At 46.9% G+C, this 23,318-nt stretch overlaps 2 protein-coding genes and 1 long non-coding RNA gene across 4 annotated transcripts in view; 2 read left to right on the forward strand and 1 right to left on the reverse strand.

The window, feature by feature from the left end:
• Positions 1–1,600: 1,600 nt before the first annotated feature.
• Positions 1,601–9,725, reverse strand: hhipl2 (HHIP-like 2). The gene is made up of 9 exons (XM_060051735.1): positions 8,757–9,725; positions 6,653–7,314; positions 6,140–6,283; positions 5,472–5,803; positions 5,058–5,184; positions 4,326–4,471; positions 4,062–4,143; positions 3,564–3,646; positions 1,601–3,183 (listed from the first exon to the last, which is right to left on the reverse strand). Exons 1-9 carry the CDS (start codon positions 9,126–9,128, stop codon positions 2,624–2,626), a joined length of 2,508 nt encoding a protein of 835 aa, XP_059907718.1. The 5' UTR covers positions 9,129–9,725; the 3' UTR covers positions 1,601–2,623.
• A 3,135-nt stretch (positions 9,726–12,860) lies between these two features.
• On the forward strand, positions 12,861–21,228 carry LOC132457438 (uncharacterized). Of its 2 annotated transcripts, XR_009525631.1 has the most exons (15): positions 12,861–13,154; positions 13,234–16,782; positions 17,021–17,122; positions 17,444–17,589; positions 17,723–17,803; positions 17,897–17,975; positions 18,055–18,166; positions 18,484–18,647; positions 18,886–18,987; positions 19,309–19,432; positions 19,579–19,659; positions 19,754–19,836; positions 19,939–20,017; positions 20,357–20,478; positions 20,664–21,228. It is a non-coding gene; the product is annotated as an uncharacterized LOC132457438 (long non-coding RNA). The 2 variants fall into 2 exon arrangements; XR_009525632.1 differs by lacking the exons at positions 19,939–20,017; positions 20,357–20,478 and having other exon boundaries at positions 12,862–13,154.
• Positions 21,229–22,803: 1,575 nt separating this feature from the next.
• wdr32 (WD repeat domain 32) overlaps positions 22,804–23,318 on the forward strand; it is a 7,141-nt gene continuing 6,626 nt past the window's right edge. Inside the window, exon 1 of the mRNA XM_060051524.1 lies at positions 22,804–23,318. This exon is cut by the window's right edge and continues 302 nt beyond it. Within this exon, the coding sequence (XP_059907507.1) occupies positions 23,067–23,318 (252 nt within the window). The 5' untranslated portion in view covers positions 22,804–23,066.

A 23,318-nucleotide genomic window follows, 5' to 3' on the forward strand; every position in this document is an offset into this window, starting at 1 on the left:
TTCTACTACCCTCAAAAAAGTGAACTTGTGGGTTGTGCACTTTATACATATATTTTTTCAGTTTACTTAAAATACATGTCTGTGTTAGGTTCAAATATATTTTTCTGATAAAGTCCATTTATACGTGTCTCTCGTTATCGGTACAAAGTATGAATGTGTTCTTTAAGCACAACACATCGACAAATCTTCTTACGTAGGAAAATCTATGTACGAGAAGAAAATCACACGCAGTGTAACGCCTATGCCTTTTCAACATTTTCACACCTTTGAATTTCATATCTGATATTCTCTGTGGTTGCAGGTGCATGTCAACCACCATCGACCCAGCCTCTCGGGTGTGATAAACAGGAAGGAGCCGCTGCAAATGCTCAAAGGGGCGAGGACTCATAAAGCCGGATGTGATTGTTGGCTGTCCTCTACTGGCTAAATGAGGCGGATGATGCTATGACTTTCAAATTGAATTCACCTGAGAATCCTCTTGGTAGCATACTCTCTCAAAGCAACCTGTTTATTTGTATGTAAAGGATCTCGGAGTAAAAAGGTCAACCTACTACTACTACTACTATATTTTTAAACTAAAGGCTTTTTCATTTATTTATTTTTACAACGGCGTTGGCACCGCAACAGCGCTATGGACACACACATTGATCAGAATATTCTGATCCTAAAGGCTGAATGTCAAATCCAAAAAAAAAATGCATTCTGACTCTTTGAGCATTTGAGGGACAAATTTGGTTTCATTCATCACTCGGTTTCTCCAGATTTCGCTAGTGCAAGCCATCTGAGAGGAAAATCTACAAAGCTGCGCCGTTGTTTGGACAGCTTTTCATCATCAAGAAGACGGGAATATTGCAGATTGGAGATGTCGTGTACAAGATCAGCCACTAGGTGGCAGCTAAAGGTTATTGTATTTTCTTCACTTTTAAAGGAGGAAGAGTTGTAAGATAAGACAACAGGCCTACATTCATGATAATAGCACATCATACACATGCAACCTTTTGAAGCATTGATGACACCGTGCAATTTATAGGATTACACACGGTTAGTAGCTAGTCTTCAAACAAAAGCTAGCAAAACATCCAATCTTAAAACCAGCGGGGACCTAAAAAGTGGCAGTTCAGCGAGAGGTCCTTTTGTAAGAAGGGTAATTTGAGGGGAAAGGTAAGCACCAACAATTGAATCCAAACGAGTGGCCCCTGGGGCCCACAGTAAAGCTAAACTGGAGACGCGTTGGTATAATTATCTCCATGGCTACAGAAAGAGTACTGATTGGTTGGTCCCCACCTGGGTGGGTGCATGCCTACTTCCACAGGGTTATGACATCACGGGTCCATTTTGATAGGGTTAAAACCAAAAATGAAATCCTAATTTGTCTTGTTTGTTTGTGTTTGGTGTGATCGTCTGTTTCATTCTTCAAATGTCTTTTAATGCATTTATTTTTTAAATAGAGTTTATGCGTCTTCATTGCAAGCACCCTCCTTCTACCAGGCGTTAATCGCCTGATGTGTTGTTTTAATGGACAGGTGTACCAAAGTGAATGATCACAAATTTGAGGTAAGGTAGGGGCTACACAGTGACTACAGAGACAGGTCGTTATGGAGCAGGTATAGGGCTACACAGTACAGAGACCGGTCACAAAGGAACAGGTAGGGGTGAGACAGTGAGCCAGGTCGTTAAGGAGCAGGTAGGGGTTAGACAGTGAGAGACAGGTTGCAAGGAGCAGGTAGGGGTTAGACACTGAGAGATAGGTCGTTAAGGTGCAGGGGTTAGACAGTGACAGACCGGTCATTATGGAACAGGTACGGGTTAGACTTTGAATACTGAGGGATTTAGTCTCCAGATATGTACTTTGTGAAGTATCGAAAACACAGGAAATTAAATGTTTGCGTTGAGCTTGAAGTTGAACAGCCAAGAGTCTCTTGTACACACAAACACACACACAGACACACTAACACACACACACACACACACACACACAATAGCAATTATCAGTCCACATATGTTTATTTATATCAAATGCTTAGTGATGTAACAGAGTCAGTTAGTGTTAGTTAGTTAGAGTCATTTCGGAGCTCTGCCTGCATGTAATTGAAAGCCTTTAAAAAGCCAAATTTAACAACCGCTATTTGTATCCCCTGGCTGAATATGAAACACCTTCAAACACCCAGGGACCAGTGATTACCTCGTGTCAATGACTTTATGACGTCCCAAATGGGTCGCATCATCGCGTGTTCCAAAATAGGGCACATGTAATTAGACAGAATTCCATCCACTGAAGCCCAAGGCAACGTTGGATTTTCACCGGAAAACATGGATGGCAAACACTGATTGCATGTCAAGGTAAAGAAATATCCGAAAGCTATATTTACTTAAATGGAAAGGAGTTTTAAGGAAAAGCTGATCGGCTATACTAGACTTCCGGTGTTTGCCTCTGTATTTTGAAGTTCTCAACAACGTTGTCCCGCTTATATTGGAAAGGGTCTCAGAATCGCTTCACAAAGTCCCTCCGAGTTTATGTCCACCTTGATCGTGTGAAACTTTTGCTCGACTATTTGAAGTAAAATCTTGCCGATGGTCTTTTGGTCGCAAACAAGTCTTTGGCCTTTCGCCTTGGCCGTTTCTGTCACCGGTTGGTTCTTCTAATCTTCGACCGTGAGTTTTTTCTGTTCTTTCTTTTTCGATTTCTCGCCTTCTTGGACTTGGCTCTTGTCTTTAAAGGGGCCTTTGTTGGTATGCTAACCAAAGAAGCGCTCCCAGGCCACATGACGACAGTGGGGGAGTTTAGGGATTGAAAGTGGGTGGTGGTGGAAGTGGAGGTGGGTTTGACAGAGCTTGGGGCCAGGGACTGAGTGGAGGTGGAGGTGGAGGTGGGCTCGGCAGGGCTTAGGGATTGGGACTGGGTGGGGGTGGAGTTGGAGGTGGGTTCGGCAGAGCTTGGGGCCTTGGTGGGGGTTGAGTTGGAGGTGGGTTCGACAGAGCTTGGGGCCTTGGTGGGGGTGGGGGTGGAGGTTTTTGTAGTGGGGTTGGGAGTTCTTGTGGACGTAGGTTTGGCAGTGCTAGTAGCTGGTGGTTGGGTGGGGGTGGAGGCAGGTTTGTTCGTTTTTGGAGGTGGAGGCTTGGTGCCGAATTTAATTTTTTTCGGCGGAGGTCGTGTGGGCTTCACGCCGGCGTCCAACAGAGTTGCTGAAAAAGACACACACATGTTGTTGGTCGGCGCTCCACGTTAAACTATAAAGAATGATTTTTCCGTACTTTATGGGTTATACATGTTACCGAAAAAATATCTAAATGCTTTAAAATGCATTCATTTTAGTTTGCTTGCATTTTAAAACTACGTCTGATGTCAAAAAAGAAAGCTGGCCCTCAGTAATGTTTAACAGTTTTGCAGTGGAACACGCATTCAATTAAGGCCAAAAGGTTTGACTTTCTGAAGACTGCACAACAAATGGCTCTTTTAAGCTTATTCCCGTTCTGTCGATCGGGACCAGAACATTCAGGGTATGTGTCCGGAGTGGCCTGGAGCAACAAGCAAGTGGCCGGGTAATAAGGTTGGGGAGGCGTACCTTCCCTGGGAACAAAGGCAAACTTCTTGCCCTTCACTTTGACTGGGAGTAGCTTCTGTTGGCACTTCCCAGGCGGAGCTCTCCTGCAGACATGACCAATCAAACAGGAGTGACAAAAAAGCCTGATCAGTTCACGTTTTTTTTCAGTTCAAACTGCGGTGTACAATTAGGGACTTAAGCTGCAGATTTGGTATCTTCCATTTCTTTGGTACCATAACTATTGAGTGACCTAAACATTAGATTTGTGGCTGATACTTTATAAGAAGACATCACTTGTTGATCATATCCAAACACAAACGCAAAATGTGTGCTATTTTTCCTGGTTTCATTGGCCACTGAAGCCCTTTGAGAAATGACCAAAGTTCAGAATCTATACAGATACAGATGTATCAATGAACAAACCTATATCATTTTTGGTTGATTCCTCAAGTACTTAAGGCCAGTTGGTGGGGCCGTATGGATACCAGACACCTCACCTGGATGGTGATAAAACCTCACCTGGACGGATCCACAAACTTGAAGACCGCCCCAGATGGAGAATTGGTGCTGGGGTAGGAAGTGGCGAGGAAATACAGCTCCCCTGTAGAAACAGTAGAGTATCATCAGCATAGAAAGACACTTTTTAACAAAACATCACCATATCCTCTGCTGTCCAATTATTAGCACACTCAACTTGGACTGAAAATATGTTATTAACCAAACCCATTTTATTTGTCCTATTCTGTGTGAAATAAGTGTATCTTTGAGTCAAGAGGTGGTTACCGGCTTCGTCCTCTGCGAAGGAGATGATGAACTTGTGATGGTGGTTGATGAGCCCTGGGAAGGAGCAGGTGCTGCTGTGCCCCATGCAGACGCTCCTCTCTGTCCAGCGGCCCGTGGACCGGTCCTCCTGCAGAGCCATCAGCTTCCTGGGGGACCCAGGTCCTCTGGGTTATCGTTATCGTCGGTACATATACCCTCTTGCTCTCGTTAGGACGTATGTGTCCCTTGTAGGTTCAGGCAGTTACAGAGGTGAAATTGTTTGATATTGTCATGTTATTTATTTATTTGTAGTTAGGGGTCCAAGCCAACAGGTTGGATCCCTATTGTTTTTGTAAGGAATTTTTTTATTCTATTTGTAATCTTTTTTAGATAGACTACAATGAGAAGATCTGTCCTTAAGAGTGCGTTGAGGTCTGTAATGCACTTTCATTGACTAAAACCAGTCATTCGTTTAGAATAAACAGCATTTCAACATCCCAGTACCTCACAGAACGTCATCGTTGTGATCATTTTAGATGGGACAACAAACCATGTTCCTCAAAAGAAAAACGAAAAACAAAAAAATATTTAGTACAATATAAAACCAATGCATCTATTGACATTACATGATACATCATTGTAAAAGTCTGAAATGACTCTCAACCGGCTTTCTCTCGGCCCAACACTGGGCGACCGGCAGCGTTAACAGTTGACGATCTACTGAACGTTCAGGAAGGAGGTGCTCACGCCTACCCGCTCATGTAGTCTCCGAACAGGTAGAGGCCGTTGAGGTTGGGCGACTCACAGCCTCGGTACACGTACCCGCCCGTCACCGACTTGCCAACGCTGTGGTCGTACGCAAATATGGGCGGGACATCCTCTTTGGAGGGGAGGAGTCAGTGGTTAGAGACGGTCTCCAGCACCAACGGGCACCAACCGACAAACAACCAAACAATATGGCCTTGTTAAAATATTGTAGGTTGGTTATTTCAGGCATTAAAATAATTATTTACATTAAAATAAGATAAGATTGATAACATTGTATGAATTTAAGGTCGTGAAAATGTACAACTTTGTGACACACACAGAAAAATGGTCTCTTCCCTCTATCCATTCAGACAGTCCGGTCAGACCTTCCAACTGACCAATCCCGAGCCCTCTACTCACTGAGGGCGGGGTTGTGGCAGAGTTCACGGTCGTAGCATTCAAAGCCCTCCTTGGCGCGCCACCCGTAGTTAGCGCCGCGCTCGATGACGTCGATCTCCTCGTAGCGGTTCTGGCCCACGTCGCCGCAGAAGATCCGGCCGCGGCCGTGGCCGTCGGTGGGGTCCCCGCGGTCCATCGAACAGCGCCACATGTTGCGCACCCCGTAGGCGTACACCTCCGGACGGGTGCCCGCCTCGCCCAGGAAGGGGTTGTCGGGCGGGACCCGGTATCCCCGCCCACCGGTGTCCGTTCCGTCCACGTCGATACGAAGGACTTTACCCAATAAAGCGCTCCTGAGTCCGGCCGGAAGAGTCAAGGTTTCGATAAAGAAACAGTTTCAGGACATTTCTTTAACTTTTTAAAACACTTTCAGAAAACGTACTAAGCACTTTTTCAAAATTCTTTCAAATCTTCCTCAGAACTTTTGTAAACATTCGCAACACTTAATAACAATGTTTACAGTTTTTCGGAACGTAATTCTCTTTGGGAACCATTAGGAGAGAGTATCCATATCAATCAGTTGACCACCATGGCCGCAGAGCCCTGAGAAGGACGGCAGCCATCTTGTTCGGCCGTCCCTGCGCTGAGCCTCCTCAGCTGAAGGCTCCCCAACCTGAGCTGTGACTCACTTGTTCTGCGCGTTTCCGTGCCTCCCGAACGGATCCCCGCCCCTGCCTCCATCCCCGGTGAAGACGTGAAGGAACCCGTCCAGACCGAACAGGATCTGGCCCCCGTTGTGGTTGGCTGCCGGCTCGTCGATCTCCAGGATCACCCTGGGGAGACAGGGACCAAGGCTGCAATGACCCGCTGTATGGCCATCTCTCCAGGCTGATCTCCAGGATCACCCTGGGGAGACAGGGACCAAGGCTGCAATGACCCGCTGTATGGCCATCTCTCCAGGCTGATCTCCAGGATCACCCTGGGGAGACGGGGACCAAGGCTGCAATGACCCCGCTGTATGGCCATCTCTCCAGGCTGATCTCCAGGATCACCCTGGGGAGACCAATATATTGGAATTTGTTACATAATTGAGACGATTAACCTTTACCCAAGAATATTTTCTTATATAATAATACTGTGTTAAATAATAAAGTGACTGAATGTACACAGGCGGACGAGACCTTCCCACGCCGGACCCCCACCTCTCAGAGCCGGGGTCGGCCATGTTCTGGTCGCGCTCCGACACCCTCATCTCGCTGACGCGCACGCGCTCCAGCCGGCCGCCAGCCAGCACCGAGTAGTACACGAAGAAGCGCCCGTTGTCGCGGTACCGCGGGTGGAACGCCATGCCCAGGAAGCCCCGCTCGTCGCCCAGCCAGGGCGTGGTCAGCACCGCGCCGCTCAGGTCCAGGAAGGGCCGCTCCAGCCGGGCGCCGTCCGGCAGCAGCACCCAGACGAAGCCCACCTGCTCGGCCACGAACAGGCGCCCCGTCCCGTCGCCGCTGTGCAGCATCAGCACCGGGTTCCGCAGCCCGTTGGCCGCCTCCGCCAGACACAGCTGCAGACACCCGGCCGCCGGGGCCCCCGCCGCCGCCACGGGCCCCGGGGCCACGCCCGGCCGGAGCCCGGCGAGGACGTCGGGGTAGCAGTAGTCCCGGTCCGAGAGGCCGGCGGCCCGGCAGAAGGCGGCGGCGCCCCGGGCGCTGGCGTCCAGCAGGCGCCGGTCGTCGGTCAGCAGGCCGACCACGTGGGCGCAGCGGCCATGGAACCGGGAGCAGTAGGAGGGGCACAGGCCCGGGATCTCCCGGACGGGGGTGTAGGGGTCCTCCGCGTCGTAGAGGTGGGCCGCGTAGGGGGAGCACTCCTTTGGGGGGGGGGGGGGGGGGGGGGGGGGGGGGAAGAAGAGACCAGGGGTCACACCTGCAACCCTTCCAACAGGACAGAACCTTACAGAACCTTCACGAACGCTCAAGAATCTTACAGAACCTTCCAGACCCTTCCAGAAACGTCAAGAACCTTTCCGGAACTTTCCAGAACATTCCACAACCTTCAAGAACTTTCCAGAACCTTCCAGAACCTTTCCTTTCCACAGAGTCACGTGAAGACCACGTCAGACCCGATCGTAGTTGGTGTTTGGAGGTGCATAGTGTTGGTGTGTTCTACGTTGAATTACACCCCGGGCGAGCGCCCCGGGGGGGGGTGGGGGGTTAGTCCCTGTCCCCCTGCGAGGTCTCGCCCTGTCTCCCCTTCTCACACAGCTTCTATGCATGGCACCTTCTCAGTGGGCAGGGGCGCCTGCAGCCGGAGCGGACGCCAATATGCCAATTCCCCACAAAGTGATTCGAAAAAAATAAGAAAACGGCTTTGCAGCGCAAATTCTTTTTTTTTCTTAAGTGCTCGTGCCGCCCCCCACGTGTTATGAAAAATGGCTGCCTTGTTCGCCCGTGCCCAATACCACCCCTGCCACCAGGAATACCAACCCAAGGTCTATGTCACAGGTACAATAGCCTGCGAAGTACTGCAGAGCCAGACGTCTAGGTAACGTCCTACCCTATAATATAGCCACCAAACATGTCCTCCCCCTGTTGAGTGACTTATTGGTCTAGCTCAGCAGTTCTCAGCCTATTTCCACCTGAGACTCACTTTAACTTCTCTGCAGTTAGTTTGTGGCCAAGTTTGTGGCCTTCAATACAGTAGAGAACCCCATCATAATTATTAAAGTAGCCAAACATATGTTTTTTCAGGTGCCACGTGACCTAAAACATATGATATTGAGGATTTTATCTGTACTGTAGATTATATTTTATGTTTTTTGTTTTTTTTATGTAACAGGGGAGCTATAGTATCAGATTCAGTTAAATTTCAGTTAAGTTTGACCCACATGTACACCCCTTTAACCCCTGTGATGGTCTGGTTGATCAAGTGCTGCAAGTAAACACAGCAAGAGTATTCTTATTTACTTATTCTTTAGTTAGTAGTCTAGTAGTTATTTTTTTTTAGAAAAACCGAGGATCTAAAGCTGTGACTCGTTAAAATGTTCATAACACAAGCAAATCTCTACTGCGCGTCTTCTAGAGGTTAACTGAATTATAATCTGAGCACTATTAAGTCATAGCAATAACTTGTAATACCATTATTTGAAATATATATAGGCTATTTATAATTATAGCGGATATAGTTACATAGTTATGTAATTGTATTGGAGTTGAAACATGTAGGAGGCTTGGGACGATGCCCAGAGCCGGCTGTATGTATGTCATCACGTCTGAAGAACCAAAGTGCTTGAGTCTAAAAGTTCCATCCTACCTGGCACATGACCTCCTTCAACATGTCATCGCAGAGCTCAGAGCCCTCGGCCTCCAGGTACTCGATGATATCCCAGTATCTCTCCGCGATGAGGTTGTCCGCGTCCTGGTCGCAGCAGCCTAGCAGTTCGTACTGGGAGCAGAACTCCAGGTGAAACGGCGGTTTGAACGGCGGCTGGAAGTCCAAACACTGAGGATGGGACGAGACCTTTCCCACTGGGATGAGTGAAAACACCGATATGAGGATCAGGAAGACGCCTAGTTGGCCACAATGCGGTGTCCTTTTGGGTTGGGGTTTGGCCACGGTGCGTAAAAGCACGCACAATGCGCCACCGGAGCGGAGGGGGGCGGCAGCATGCCACGGTCCTTCCATCCTTGCTTCGTTCTGCGGGAGAAGGTGTTGCGCTGATGTGCTCTTCTGGATCTCGCTCCACCGAGTGTTTGTGCGAGTGTATTAAAGTCGTCACCTGTGTGTGTGTGTGTGTGTATGTGTGTGTGTGTGTGTGTGTGTGTGTGTGTGTGTGTGTGTGTGTGTGTGTGTGTGTGTGTGTGTGTGTGTGTGTGTGTGTGCGTTTGTGTGCATGCGTGTGTGTGTGTGTCAATCAATCGGCGGGTCATTAGATGACTTGTATTAACATGGTGTGCATCGTCTCGAACCCAAACAACCTAAACGCGAGATGCGCACGCATGCGCCCTGGCATGGTGTAAGTCTCAAAGGTGCTGACATGTATGCTTTTATGCGCTTTGTCTCCACGGCTTCCGACCAATGACAGCTCATCCTATACCCTGATGACTCACTGAACGCGTTCAACTTCAAAGTTTTGAAGATATCCAACACACATTCTTAGTTGCACTCACAGAGTTGGCGTAACCTCAGACAAGGGGCCAAATAGATTAGGAAACTGAGCACCACACGTCATGGCCACAGGCTGATAACAACCAAACGTTGGGTGTCACAGCCCCCCCCCCCCCCCCCCCCTTGTAGTGATAGGAGTCCTGGATATTACCGAGACATTATCTAACACATAATACATTTGCATAATCAGCTGAACACAGGGTTGCCTACGTCAAAACATGGCACCTTTCGCCTCCCCTTAACAAAAGGTCAGTTACAGGACCGGATTCCACGATACCATAGGCACGGCCAGCTAAAACACGCAGAGCATCACCAAGATATAATCATCAACATATCACCAGATATGGCAGACAACTCTCAGTGCTGTGGAAAAACACAGCTCCTACCAGAGGAGGACTCCTCTTGGTCAACTGTGGGACATAAGGCTTCAACGAGCACTCTCCATTGCTCTAGGTTCCTGGCAGCATGTTGGGCCTCTCCCCATGGCAGGTTCATCTGTTCCAGCTCTTTTGTTATGTTTCTGCGCCAGGTGGTTTTTGGCCTCCCGGGTTTTCTTTTGCCTGGTGGTGTCCATCTTAAGGCGACGTTAGTGATACGGTCCTGCTCCATCCTCTACACATGTCCTATAGCCATCTCAGGGCAGGCTTCTCGTTTTCATGTACAGGTCATTGTTGAAGATCTTATTAGGCCAGAACATCTGTCGTGTTCGTCGGAGGAACACCAGAGGAGGAGCCATCTGTATAAATATGCACACACACACACACACACACACACACACACACACACACACACACACACACACACACACACACACACACACACACACACACACACACACACACACACACACACACACACACACACACACACACACACACACACCCTAGCTCCGTGGAAAATTGGAGCGGCTCAGCGGACGAGCGGTTCGAATCTCCCTGAGCATAATCCTGACCTACTGTAGCCGCTCGCCAGACTGAACTGAAGCCTCATCCCTGAAAAGATCACGGCAAAGTGCATCAGTGGTTGTAGGCCTAATTGGTTTAATGTGAATTCAATTCAGTTTCTTCTAAGGGTGTCTTTAGCACAGTTCAATGAGTGCGGAATGTTACTTAAACGTTATATAGGCCTACACTGATGTTTTTTGGGGAATGTGTACATCCGGCCGTATGGCGACAGGAATGCAGCCGTCGATGCAACCCGAAAATAGTAATTATATAGATAGGCTTGGGCGATAAAACATTCCAGCGGTACTGAGCGCTTCATCTGCAGTAATATGGACCCTCTGTCAAGGCTTGCCCCCGCGAGAATTTGCATACAGCGTCCTGCGTTGCTTTGTCATCAGGGTGCCTCTTCGTGCCAAGTCCAACCACAGTGCGCACCGCCGCGTCTCTGGTGGTCCCGCGGCGCCCAGGAGTAAAGGTCTCGCTGCAGCCTGCAGGACATGGACATCCAACGTCCAAGTGCTGTCACGTGACGACAAGATGGCGGACGCGGTGAGACTCCTTAGCTGTGTCCCTAATCCTCTACGAATATTCAAATCTCCTATCCTTTACTTAACCTTTGTGGAAAACGTCATCGGGTCCAGGAGAGATGAAAATGTGCTTCCTTTCTAACATAGGAAAAGACAGCGCTGTTTAAAATGAATTCGACTCCACTTTTCCTAACCGACGTCATTGCGCGACGGGGAGTATTGCTGACCTCTAGCGTTTCTATGGTGGAACTACAGTTTTCCGAAGTTGGTCTACAACAGGGGTTCTCAAAGTTTTGACAGCTGAGGGCCAATTTAGGAACCCAAAATTTGACTGAGGTGGTGAAAAAAAACATTGCACCGTGGACCTCTGGGAGTGAGGTCTAAATCACAAAACTGAGGTTCATCCTTTCAAAGTAATGTACAGTCGGATTAAAACTAACAAATAACAGGATTGAATTGAAAGCTAGAGAGAGTCGACTTTTCTCTTTATATTTATTTATTTTTGTTAGAATTAATATTGATATAATAAAATAAAAAACGTACTGGCAATGATGGAAAAGTATAAAAAAATGGGGAACGACTTCACGTGACACATGAAGAAAGGGGGAACAGAAATTGTTTGCTTTGCAAAAAAAAAAATATTTTCTTGCGGTGTATATTGTGTGCTTAATAACCATCAATATATGATTTCATTTCGATTCAAATAATATGTTTCTTGGAATTGGTATCCATTATTATCAATTTTATTTTCCGCTCTTCTCTTCAAACAAACCAATAAAAAAAAGAAATAAAGAAAAGACAAATATTATGTCTCCTCCATTTCGGACACTTTGCGCTTCCTCGGGATACCGAAGATAGGTGGTAGAGTTCCTCTTGCCATCTCTCTGCCCTCCTCCGTGAAAATTGTCTGCAATGACTGCACACACACACACACACACACACACACACACACACACACACACACACACACACACACACACACACACACACACACACACACACACACCTACACACATAGTTTTTGTAGGTCATTGTTACGGTTGTGTTAATATTGGAATTCACAGCACATCTGCTTCAGAAGAACTATACCCTTCAGTATGGAGATTCTCCAACAAAGTGGAGCACCACCACTTCCTGAGATGTGTTATGTCATGCTGTGGAAGATAACAGTATATCAGTCAGAATTAACTTCCAAAGACTGCAATGAGAGTAGACTGTTTGTACTCGACTACATCATAATTATGCATTAACTTTAGCCATTTCATTTTCGTTTATTTTCCTTTATATATATTTGTATGTATCTAGTATACGATTTGAAATTTGAAATAAGTTGCATGTAATTATAACTATTATTTAAAGTGTCTGCTATCGTGGATAAATACGTTAGCTTAAGGCAGTGGCTTCCCTAATTAAATAATATTCGGGGATAAAGCCTCGGATGTTATTTAATTAGCCCCGAATATAATCTTTGGGAAAAAAATTAATAAAAATAAATAAAAATATTCATAAACATGTAGCAAGTAGCCTAGTCTAGATAGACATAGTCCTTCTGGCAAGAGAATAAACAACAACCTGTTTACCACCTCAAGTGTATTAACCTATCCTATCCCCAGTCAGACCTGTGCGAGTGTGTGTGTGTGTGTGTGTGTGCGTGTGTGCGTGTGTGCGTGTGTGCGTGTGTGCGTGTGTGCGCGTGTGCGTGTGCGTGTGCGTGTGCGTGTGCGTGTGCGTGTGCGTGTGTGTGTGTGTGTGTGACATATGTTGTGGCATCCCGCCCCTTAAACCTCGGCCCGGGCGGGTCCGAGGTGAGGTGGTCGACGGCATATACCGCCGCCACCCACTGAGTGGCGACAGAGAGCACCACTTCTCTCTCCCCAATCAGCGTGATTGGGGGACACCTGCTGAATGGAGCAGGAGCCATCTTGAAAAGGCCACGAGGACAGACAGACGGGATCGGGAACCATGGAGAGCTAGGAAGCCCATGAGACGACGCATTAGAGGCTCACGTCTCTTCCAGTTTCACAGGTTCAAGACTTTTTGAAGTAAAGTGGAGCATCTCATCTGAACCTGATGTGAGTAGAATCTGGGATTGTGGTGGTTTAACTCTCATTTGAAATTTGGACCATGAGTAAACTGTTCCTTCCTTCAAAGGTCTATCATGGATATTTAACTGCAGTTCTGTGAGTATCCCAACTTAACCATGAAGCATATCTGCAAACTGTAAGTCATTAATTTCTCATTACTCTTGGGCACATTGTTGTATTTTGGCTTCCTGGTGAGTTAACCTGTTACCTGAAAGTTGATCTGAGTATTAAGGATGTTTTATTGGTTCATGGGTTACTTAGGTGTTTGGTTTATGTTGGTATTAATGATTTGTTAAAATGGTTACAGGCTCCAAGTTATTGTTGTAAGCTGGAGTAATGGGTTGGGTTCTGATATCTTCAGTCTCCTTCATTCTTCTCTCCTGAGCTCTGCATCTTCATCAAATGACTGTTGCTTTCCTGAGGAGGGTGTGGTCTGAGTGAGCAGAGGTGCATACTGGGATACAGAGCTGTCTCGAGTCTACAGGTCTGTGGACACGCCCCCTCAGGGGAAACCGAGTGTTTGAGAAACTGTCTTGACGTCAGTTACATGGACTGGAATGTTCTTAAAGATGAAGACAGGGATTCAGAAGGAGAAACACCAGGGGGAGATGAGGGGGCTCCTCATCTCAACGACTAAAACACAACTTCAGTCTGACACAGAACCATGGATCACATTCAACAGTCCCCTCCAGGCATCGTGACTCCTCAGGAACAGTTTCATTTCCAAGAAGGTCTTATTTGGGGCCATCCCCATATGGATCCTGCTCCTCAAGAGCCACCCCCCTCCACTGGGTGGTCTTCTGAACAGATGACCTCCTTCCTGTCCTCAGGCTGACTAAAGCTGCACCGTTTGCATCTGTGAAGGCCCCTCATTCAGGAAACCACTGGACTACAAAGACATGACTTCAGAGATGTTGAATCAACCTGGGACACATTGGAGACGCCAAGCATAATCCATCACCAATGTGGGACGCCACCGAAGAATGTTGTACATAATTTACGTCTCTGGAGACATTGGTTGCTCTGTTATGGGTGCCCTGGCAGGAGAGCTGGGGGGGGGGGGGGGGGGGGTGATGGAATGTTATTTGTCATGAGGTTTTTACCCTGCATGATTGTTTGGCCTTTTATGGCTCAGTGGTGTGTGTTTGGGTTTGACATGAGATGGAAGATTTTTGAGCATCACTAGGGTTTTACTGCGCGTGTCTCCCACTCACGCCTGGCATGGGGTTGTGTGTGTGTGTGTGTGTGTGTGTGTGTGGCTTGCTTTGACGGTGATAATGTTCATACGGGGGTCTGTGTGATTGGCTTGGGATATTGGAATGGTCAACTAAATCATACCTGATGGACGGCCACACGTTTACTTGAGGGCCTCCAGTAGACATGAAGAGCCCTGAGCGACGCTCCGGAGCGAGATCCAACACACTGGGCAGGAAGGAGAGTATCCAACTCAAGTGTAAAAGGATGCAAGTGGCGTGTTCAGATCAGTGACTTCAAACTAGGACTGCACCAATCAGGATCAATGGAGGATGGACACCAAAAGGAATTTCACAAGGAGAGTCTGACGTTGGAAAGGGACCTAAATGGATATTCAAGATGACCTTCAGACCTGTAATGAGACGGCTCTTCCTATCTGGCTGGATTGATGGAGAGCCCTGTGGATCTTGTCTTGCTCTCAGTTGCACGTCTTCTCAGGCTGAACTGTATTTGTTTCGGACAGGACTAGCTGAACGATTGGTTCCCTTAAATCAGAACCAATCCGGGAACTCCAGCTAGTGCGCTCTTCGAGCTGAAGTTGTGCTCTTCAGCTGAGGAGGTGAGGAAACCTTCACTGGGGCTTCAAGGTGTAAAGAGGAGAATGTTTCAAAGTGTTCCATGGTACTCTGATGAAGACCGTTGTTGTGTTCCACTGGCTGCGAGGAAGAACCCACACATCTTCCTCTTGGCCTTTCTCCTCTGAGAATCCTGGCGCCATCTTAAAGGATATTCCAGCTCATGTAACTGTCACGACAGATTCTCAAACACTTGGTTACTCCTGAGGGGCGTGTCTATGGAACTGAAGACTTCAGACGGCACTGTATCCCAGCATGCATCTCTGCTCACTCAGACCACACCCCCATGAGTAGGATGCAGCACTCTAGTGATGGAGATGTATAGTTTTATAAGTAACGAGGGAGCAGACTAAGGTGATAAGAACACAATGGAATGTCAAGTCTGTAAATCTTTAAACCATGAAGATGGTTGGATAGTTCAGGAATTGGGCTTTTTATTATGGGCAGTCCTTTCACTCAGATGCCCACTTCTCACTGGAGCTGTACATGTGTTGGCTGGCTGGCATGATTTGCTGTGGGTGATGAGGCGGTCAGGGTGACGTTGCAGGGCTATGGTCGGCTCTCTGTGAGGTCAACGTTTAGATTTGCTCTGTATGGTTTGTACCCTGAATAATCTAGATAATTGTAAAATGTAGACATTTTTGTTTTGAATGATTTTAGGTTTAAAGTTGTTGTGGGACGTACATGGTAGTTTGGTTCTTCGTATGGTTTTGAGTGATATGACTTGTACACACTGGGTGCATAATAATGTAAATGTACACTGAATAGTAGTAATGACCAACAGCAACAAACAGATCTCCTCAAGGTAAGTCTGTTGGCTGTGTTTTGATGAAGACCATCGCTGGACTTCAGGATCTTCCTCCGTTCAGCTCAAGGTGAGGCGCTGGTTCTGTTTTTTCTTTGGTTGGTTCCGGCCGGAATGTTCGGATTCCAGTCGGACGGTTTGTGCTTCCCGCCGTGGAAGGTTCTGAGTGAGGTCACTTGATTTAGTCCCAATGGTTAGCATAGAACGTTGTAGTCTTGACAACCATAAGAAACCACCTGGTAGTTAGTTGGACGGGAGTCCCCTGAGGGAATCTGGCGGAACGTTCTGGATTGTATTTGCGTAACCTCGAGCCGTTGCCAACGTAATTTTTTTTTTCGGTCGGTTTCCATTGCCAATTGTTGCCCCTATGTTAAACAACTAAAGTTTGATATTAAATACATACTGACACGTACGTCGTACAATATATTGATAATTTCCGATGGTTGCGCCGTACTCTTAACCACGATGACGTTGCGGGACTCTCACTGCGTACAAAACCGCGTTCTACTTGCGGGCCCATTTTTGACATCAGGGAAGGCTTAACATTTTTCAAGATGGAAGATAATTTGACATTTCTTCAACGGAACCCAGCACCTGAATATGGCTGAGTATATTTGATTTAAATATCGATACTGCTTAGTGTTCTTTGTTACCTCAGCTTTTGTACGTTCTAAATATCTGCTGTCATTAATTGCCACAGAAGTTAAACCCTACCCAATGGAATGACGTTAAACAACGAGTTAACTGGATAATATAAAAGCTAAAATAATGTTCCCACATGTTACAGTAGAAGATACTCTAGAACCGTACAAGGTTAAAAAGGTAACATGTAGTTTGTCCCAAGGTGTCTGCCTCCTCACCCAGAGCCAGACCTCCACCTCCTCACCCAGAGCCAGACCTCCACCTCCTCACCCAGAGCCAGACCTCCACCTCCTCACCCAGAGCCAGACCTCCACCTCCTGTCAGAAGTCCTCCAGAACAGGTCATTGCTCTGTGTGAGTAGTCTTCTCAGGTCAGTTTCAATGCATGGCCTGAACCACTTCTTTAAACTTGTGGACTGCTCTGTCTTCATTCCCAAAAACGGGATGCTCATGTCCGGTCTCAAGTCTTTTCTGACCTTGAGTTATAAAATAATAGTTAAATGAATTGTGTAACTTGGTTTCGGATGAGTCAAATAAGTTTATTGTTGGGCAAATGCTGATATAAACCTGCTTCTGTAGCTGAAAGGCGAGGCTGAGAGGCTGGGGACCGGAGGCTTGTGGTGCCAGGGTGGACCGGAGACTGAGGCTGGAGACCAGGGGCCTGCAGCACCGGACCAGAGGGTAACCATCACCAAGCTCATCTGAAACACTAAAATCCACGCTAGTTTAGGTCTGGTTTTCATCATCTTATGACTTTAAATCTGTGCCAAGCTGTGAGTTAATTCATACGGGGGTTATGCAAGAGTCATATGAGCCATTAATGTTTCTAGTGCTGCTACGACCGTAGTGGATGAATTGCTGAACGCGACAATCTGCAGACGTTGTCTGATTTTAAGTGTTTAGATTTGTCTTCCATTTTACAAGTGAACCTCGGATGCAGGAGGTGGGGTGTGTTGCGTCCCCAGGTGATTTACTGCTGAGACCAACTGTGTTTGAAACCAGACCAGGAATCCATGGCTGAAGGAGGTGATGGAGGAGCCGTGCTGATGGAGGAGCCCTGCTGAAGGCCCTGGGCTGGTGGAGGAGCTGGTGGAGGGCCTGCCTGGTGAATGACGTCTGTCGTGGGGTAGATGGAGCCTGACTCTGAAGTGATCATCACACTCACTGCCACTTCTCGTAGAATACTGCTACCACAAACTACCAGCGTTTGTACCATATATACCAGACGACTACATCTGTTTTACCACATGTTGAAGAAACACTTCCGCTGTTTGTTTCCAGACCAGGACTCTGTCTGAGGAGAGCTGCTGGAGGAGCTGAGACGCTGGAGGATGACTAGGAATCGACCAACAAGGATTCCTCGTAAGTTTGTATTTTCTTACATGGTTGACTTAAAGGGCAAAATACAGCTGTTACTTTGACATGCGTTAACCAACTACCGCTGTTTCTTACTAGAACGTGTTTCTGGAGCGGAGGCGAGCTGGTAGGGGAGCCGTGAATCTGGAGGATGACCATCACTCTACCAACAAGGACTGTAAGTTTGTATTAACCAAACAAACTGGAAATAAAGGGCTTAAAAATAAGACAAACTACCGGTACATGTTTGTTTCCAGACTTTAGGGCCCGACTCGCGCTGTTTGTTCCAGACCAGGACTCTGGCTGAGGAGAGCTGATGGAGGAGCCAAGACTCTGGAGGACGACATCACTCCACCAACCAGGATCCTTGTAAGTTTGCCTAAAATAAACAGAGTGGACTTGTTGTAATGCAGGATTATTTTGTCCAGTACAAGCTACGGCATACTATTGTGGTTGTTTACCAGACAAACTACAGCTGCTACTTTGTTACTTGCTATTAGAGCCCAACTAATCCTGTGTTTGTTACCTTGCATTAGAGCCCAAACTACTCCTAATATAAATATAATATAAATATAAATAACTACTAATATAAAAGCTAAAATAATGGCCGTCATTCCCACATGTTACAGTAGAAGATACTCTAGAACTGTACATGGTTAAAAAGGTAGCATGTAGTTTGTCCCAAGGTGTCTGCCTCCTCACCCAGAGCCAGACCTCCACCTCCTCACCCAGAGCCAGACCTCCACCTCCTCACCCAGAGCCAGACCTCCACCTCCTCACCCAGAGCCAGACCTCCACCTCCTCACCCAGAGCCAGACCTCCACCTCCTGTCAGAAGTCCTCCAGAACAGGTCATTGCTCTGTGTGAGTAGTCTTCTCAGGTCAGTTTCAATGCATGGCCTGAACCACTTCTTTAAACTTGTGGACTGCTCTGTCTTCATTCCCAAAAACGGGATGCTCATGTCCGGTCTCAAGTCTTTTCTGACCTTGAGTTATAAAATAATAGTTAAATGAATTGTGTAACTTGGTTTCGGATGAGTCAAATAAGTTTATTGTTGGGCAAATGCTGATATAAACCTGCTTCTGTAGCTGAAAGGCGAGGCTGAGAGGCTGGGGACCGGAGGCTTGTGGTGCCAGGGTGGACCGGAGACTGAGGCTGGAGACCTGGGGCCTGCAGCACCGGACCAGAGGGTAACCATCACCAAGCTCATCTGAAACACTAAAATCCACGCTAGTTTAGGTCTGGTTTTGATCATCTTATGACTTTAAATCTGTGCCAAGCTGTGAGTTAATTCATACGGGGGTTATGCAAGAGTCATATGAGCCATTAATGTTTCTAGTGCTGCTACGACCGTAGTGGATGAATTGCTGAACGTGACAATCTGCAGACGTGGTCTGATTTTAAGTGTTTAAATTTGTCTTCCATTTTACAAGTGAACCTCAGATGCAGGAGGTGGGGTGTGTTGCGTCCCCAGGTGATTTACTGCTGAGACCAACTGTGTTTGAAACCAGACCAGGAATCCATGGCTGAAGGAGGTGATGGAGGAGCCGTGCTGATGGAGGAGCCCTGCTGAAGGCCCTGGGCTGGTGGAGGAGCTGGTGGAGGGCCTGCCTGGTGAATGACGTCTGTCGTAGGGTAGATGGAGCCTGACTAAGTGATCATCACACTCACTTCTCGTAGAATACTGCTACCACAAACTACCGGCGTTTGTACCATGTATACCAGACGACTACATCTGTTTTACCACATGTTGAAGAAACACTTCCGCTGTTTGTTTCCAGACCAGGACTCTGTCTGAGGAGAGCTGCTGGAGGAGCTGAGACGCTGGAGGACGACTAGGAATCGACCAACAAGGATTCCTCGTAAGTTTGTATTTTCTTACATGGTTGACTTAAAGGGCAAAATACAGCTGTTACTTTGACATGCGTTAACCAACTACCACTGTTTTCTTACTAGAACGTGTTTCTGGAGCGGAGGCGAGCTGGTAGGGGAGCTGTGAATCTGGAGGATGACCATCACTCTACCAACAAGGATTGGAAGTTTGTATTAACCAAACAAATTGGAAATAAAGGGCTTAAAAATAAGACAAACTACATGTTTGTTTCCAGACTTTAGGGCCAGACTCACGCTGTTTGTTCCAGACCAGGACTCTGGCTGAGGAGAGCTGATGGAGGAGGCAAGACTCTGGAGGACAACATCACTCCACCAACCAGGATCCTTGTAAGTTTGCTTAAAATAAACAGAGTGGACTTGTTGTAACGCAGGATTATTTTGTCCAGTACAAGCTACGGCATACTATTGTGGTTGTTTACCAGACAAACTACAGCTGCTACTTTGTTACGCGCTATTAGAGCCCAATACTCCTGTGTTTGTGACCTTACATTAGAGACAAACTACTACTGTGTTTGTTACCTGATATTAGGGACAAACTACTCCTGTGTTTGTTACCTTGCATTAGAACCCAACTCCTCCTGTGTTTGTTACCTTACATTAGAGACTATTGTGTTTGTTACCTTACATTAGAGCCCAATTACTACTGTTTTTGTTACCTTACATGAGAGACAAATTACGTTTGTAACCAGACCAGGAATCTGGAGGACTGAAGGAGAAGCCGTACATCTGGAAGGCAAATCCTGAGGAGCACCAGGACTCTCTTGCATTATCTGGACATAGTGGACTAGGTAGGGGGTTGGGGTTTCAACTCTCAAACCAATGGTGCCGGGTTCAAGTCCTCAGGATACAGTGATGCGTCCTTGAGCAAGGCGCCCTAAAGCCTGCCTGCTCCTTAATGACTTATCTTTGGTTCAGATAATGTTGCATCTTTTGAATATTGAACCTAATCAATGTCCTTGTTTGGTCCGGGCAGACACACCTGAGCTGAACCTCACCTGATCCTGTTTGGTCGGGGGTAGACACACCTGAGCTAAACCCGCCCTGATCCTGACATCCTGCTGGTCCCGTCTCCTCAGTTCACCTGAGCCTCGTCCTCCAGAAGACCTGCTGAGCTCAGCAGTCTGAGGCTGATGGATCAATGACCTCCAGTGGGAGTGATCTTCTTGACCCCACATGTAACCGTGTGCTTCCACACGCCTTTCCTTCACGTCTGTCACTAACCTCACTACTCTCTACTGCTTCCTCTTTTCTTCCTTCTCTGTGGTTCAAACCTTTACACGGAAGGCGCGTCTTCCTGCCCTCAGAGGGTTTAGCGTTAGGGTTGAGAGTCAGGGTTTAGAGTCAGGGACAGAGCTGGTCAGGGAGGCCTGCTTTTACACAAACCTCTTCACTTGCTTTCGGAATGGTGGTGACATTATGAAAAGATTCATTTGGGAAAATGTTTTCCTCTGCTTTCCTTTACAAAATTGTATTAAACTTCTGTCAAGTGTTTTTGTTTGTATTAAAATCCCACATTGACTTCTACATGTTTGGTGCGGTTCATTTAATTGTTCTTTAACTTGGTTAATGTCAAACTCCTGCAATACATTTAATATACATGATTGTTATTCAGCAATGTTCACATAATCCATTTTGTAAAAATATGAAACCTCCATATTACTACTAAATTCAAACTATTCATGTATTTAACAATATACATACTGCCTCGGAGGCTATTCTCGGCTACTACAACACGTTCAATCCACCATCCCGTCTCACATCGATGTACTATAGCTGTTGGGTCAAACGGAAAATGTAGTTTGGTGTGAGACTGTTGTCCAGCAGAGGGAGATGTCATACACCTTAATTATACAGGAATGTCTGTGTATTTACATTTTAAAATGTTCATGGGCTGGTCTAGTTTGTCTGCAAATAACTCTGCCTCCAGCAACAGGATTGGTCGTAACATATAAAGTGAAAGAAATAAAAGCCCAGATCTGAGGTCAGCTGCGGTCAGATTTTGGATCATGAATGTATTGAGTGAACGACGTCTGAGCTAAATATTAACCACCTGGAACTTGGTTTCCTGGAGCTCGGAGGACGGCAGGACGCGTGTTTACCTGGTCGATCAGGCCCTGAACGCAGGACCTGAACCCAGACATCCTAATCACAGACCCTGTGTTTAAGTAGCCCCGAATATAATTTTTGGGTCAAAAAAATAAAAGTAAAAATATTTATAATTATTTATAAGTACTAGCCTAGTCTAGGTAGTCCTTCTGGCAAGAGAATAAACAGTTTAAAAACATAACCTTTTTACCACCTCAAGTGAATTAACTTATCCTATCCCCAGTCAGATGTGTGTGTGCAAAGTCAGTCTCACTTGTATTAATTTTACTCTGATTTAACTTGAATGGAACTTTAGACATTAGGGGATAAGCAGCACAGCAGTCAGGTAGCTATTTTAAGCTATAATAAACTGCGCATTTTGTTTATATAGGTGAAGCATTATGAAAAAAAAATCATGCAAAATAAAGCATAGAAATCATTTTGGCATTTTCATTTTCCGTCTGGGCCAAGCCCCGGATGTTTATGATACCTAGAAACACCCCTGGCTTAAGGAGTGGACCCATCAAAAACTCATTTCGCAGTCATTAGCCAGTGACGTCAGTGGGGTGGCAAGCGGAATCACGTGACAGCACTTGGACGTTGGATGTCCATGTCCTACAAGCCGCAGCGAGACATTATAGGAGTACAGGGCGAAAAGACAGACGAAAAATAGGATTAGGGGTTATGAGAAGGCATTTTTGTAACAATTGATTGTTTACTAATAGGAATGTACAAATAACATGCAAGCATAGAACTAAAAGTAGTCACAAGATTCGGAGCTTTCAGACCCTTACCAAACTAAAGCTACGCCAGTCTAAATAAAAGAGGGATAATACAGTAATAACCTTTTACTTAATCCATAAATAGTCGAAAAAACCTCCGTTGCTATACCTACGTTTAAAATCCATCGTTATGTTATAAATCGACACAGATGCCGGCCGGTGCAGGTGGGGTCGCTGTGCAGAGTGTTTGAACTTGCACCAATTAACCACCAGGGGGCAGCACGCTCTGCGCGCTGACCTTTGAGCACACAAGGAACCGGAAACCCGTCACGTCATTTAGCTCGGCATTTGTTTACGATACGACCGGAGCAGACCATAGTCGATTCTGTCAACACAATAAACTCCCCACAATATACCCCAGCCTTTAGGCCTAGAACTCCCCATAAACCGGGCTGTGTTGGTGGGGGGCCGGGATCGACTGGCACCGTGCGTCTTCTGGCGTCGCTGTTGCTTTAAGCTGCCGAAGGGAGACCCTGCGAAACGGGTCCCTGGACCCTGGAGGAGCCGCGATGAGCTCCGAGCAAGAAGACCACCAGAGCGACGGGGAGGAGGAGGACGAGGACGACGCGAACCGTAGTGCAGGGCACCGAGCCGGGGAGCCCGAAGGAGAGGACCGTGCCGATGACGATGAAGAGGATGGTGATGATGATGAGGGGGGCGAGGTGGCTGACAGCAGCGCTGGACAGGTTCGCGAGGATGTTTGTGAGCGCAGCGGTGCGAGTTCCCCTGCGGGAGAAGTTGCTGCCTCCACCACTACCTCC

Source organism: Gadus macrocephalus, chromosome 5 (assembly GCF_031168955.1).
Source record: "Gadus macrocephalus chromosome 5, ASM3116895v1".
Taxonomy (NCBI): Eukaryota; Metazoa; Chordata; class Actinopteri; order Gadiformes; family Gadidae; genus Gadus; species Gadus macrocephalus.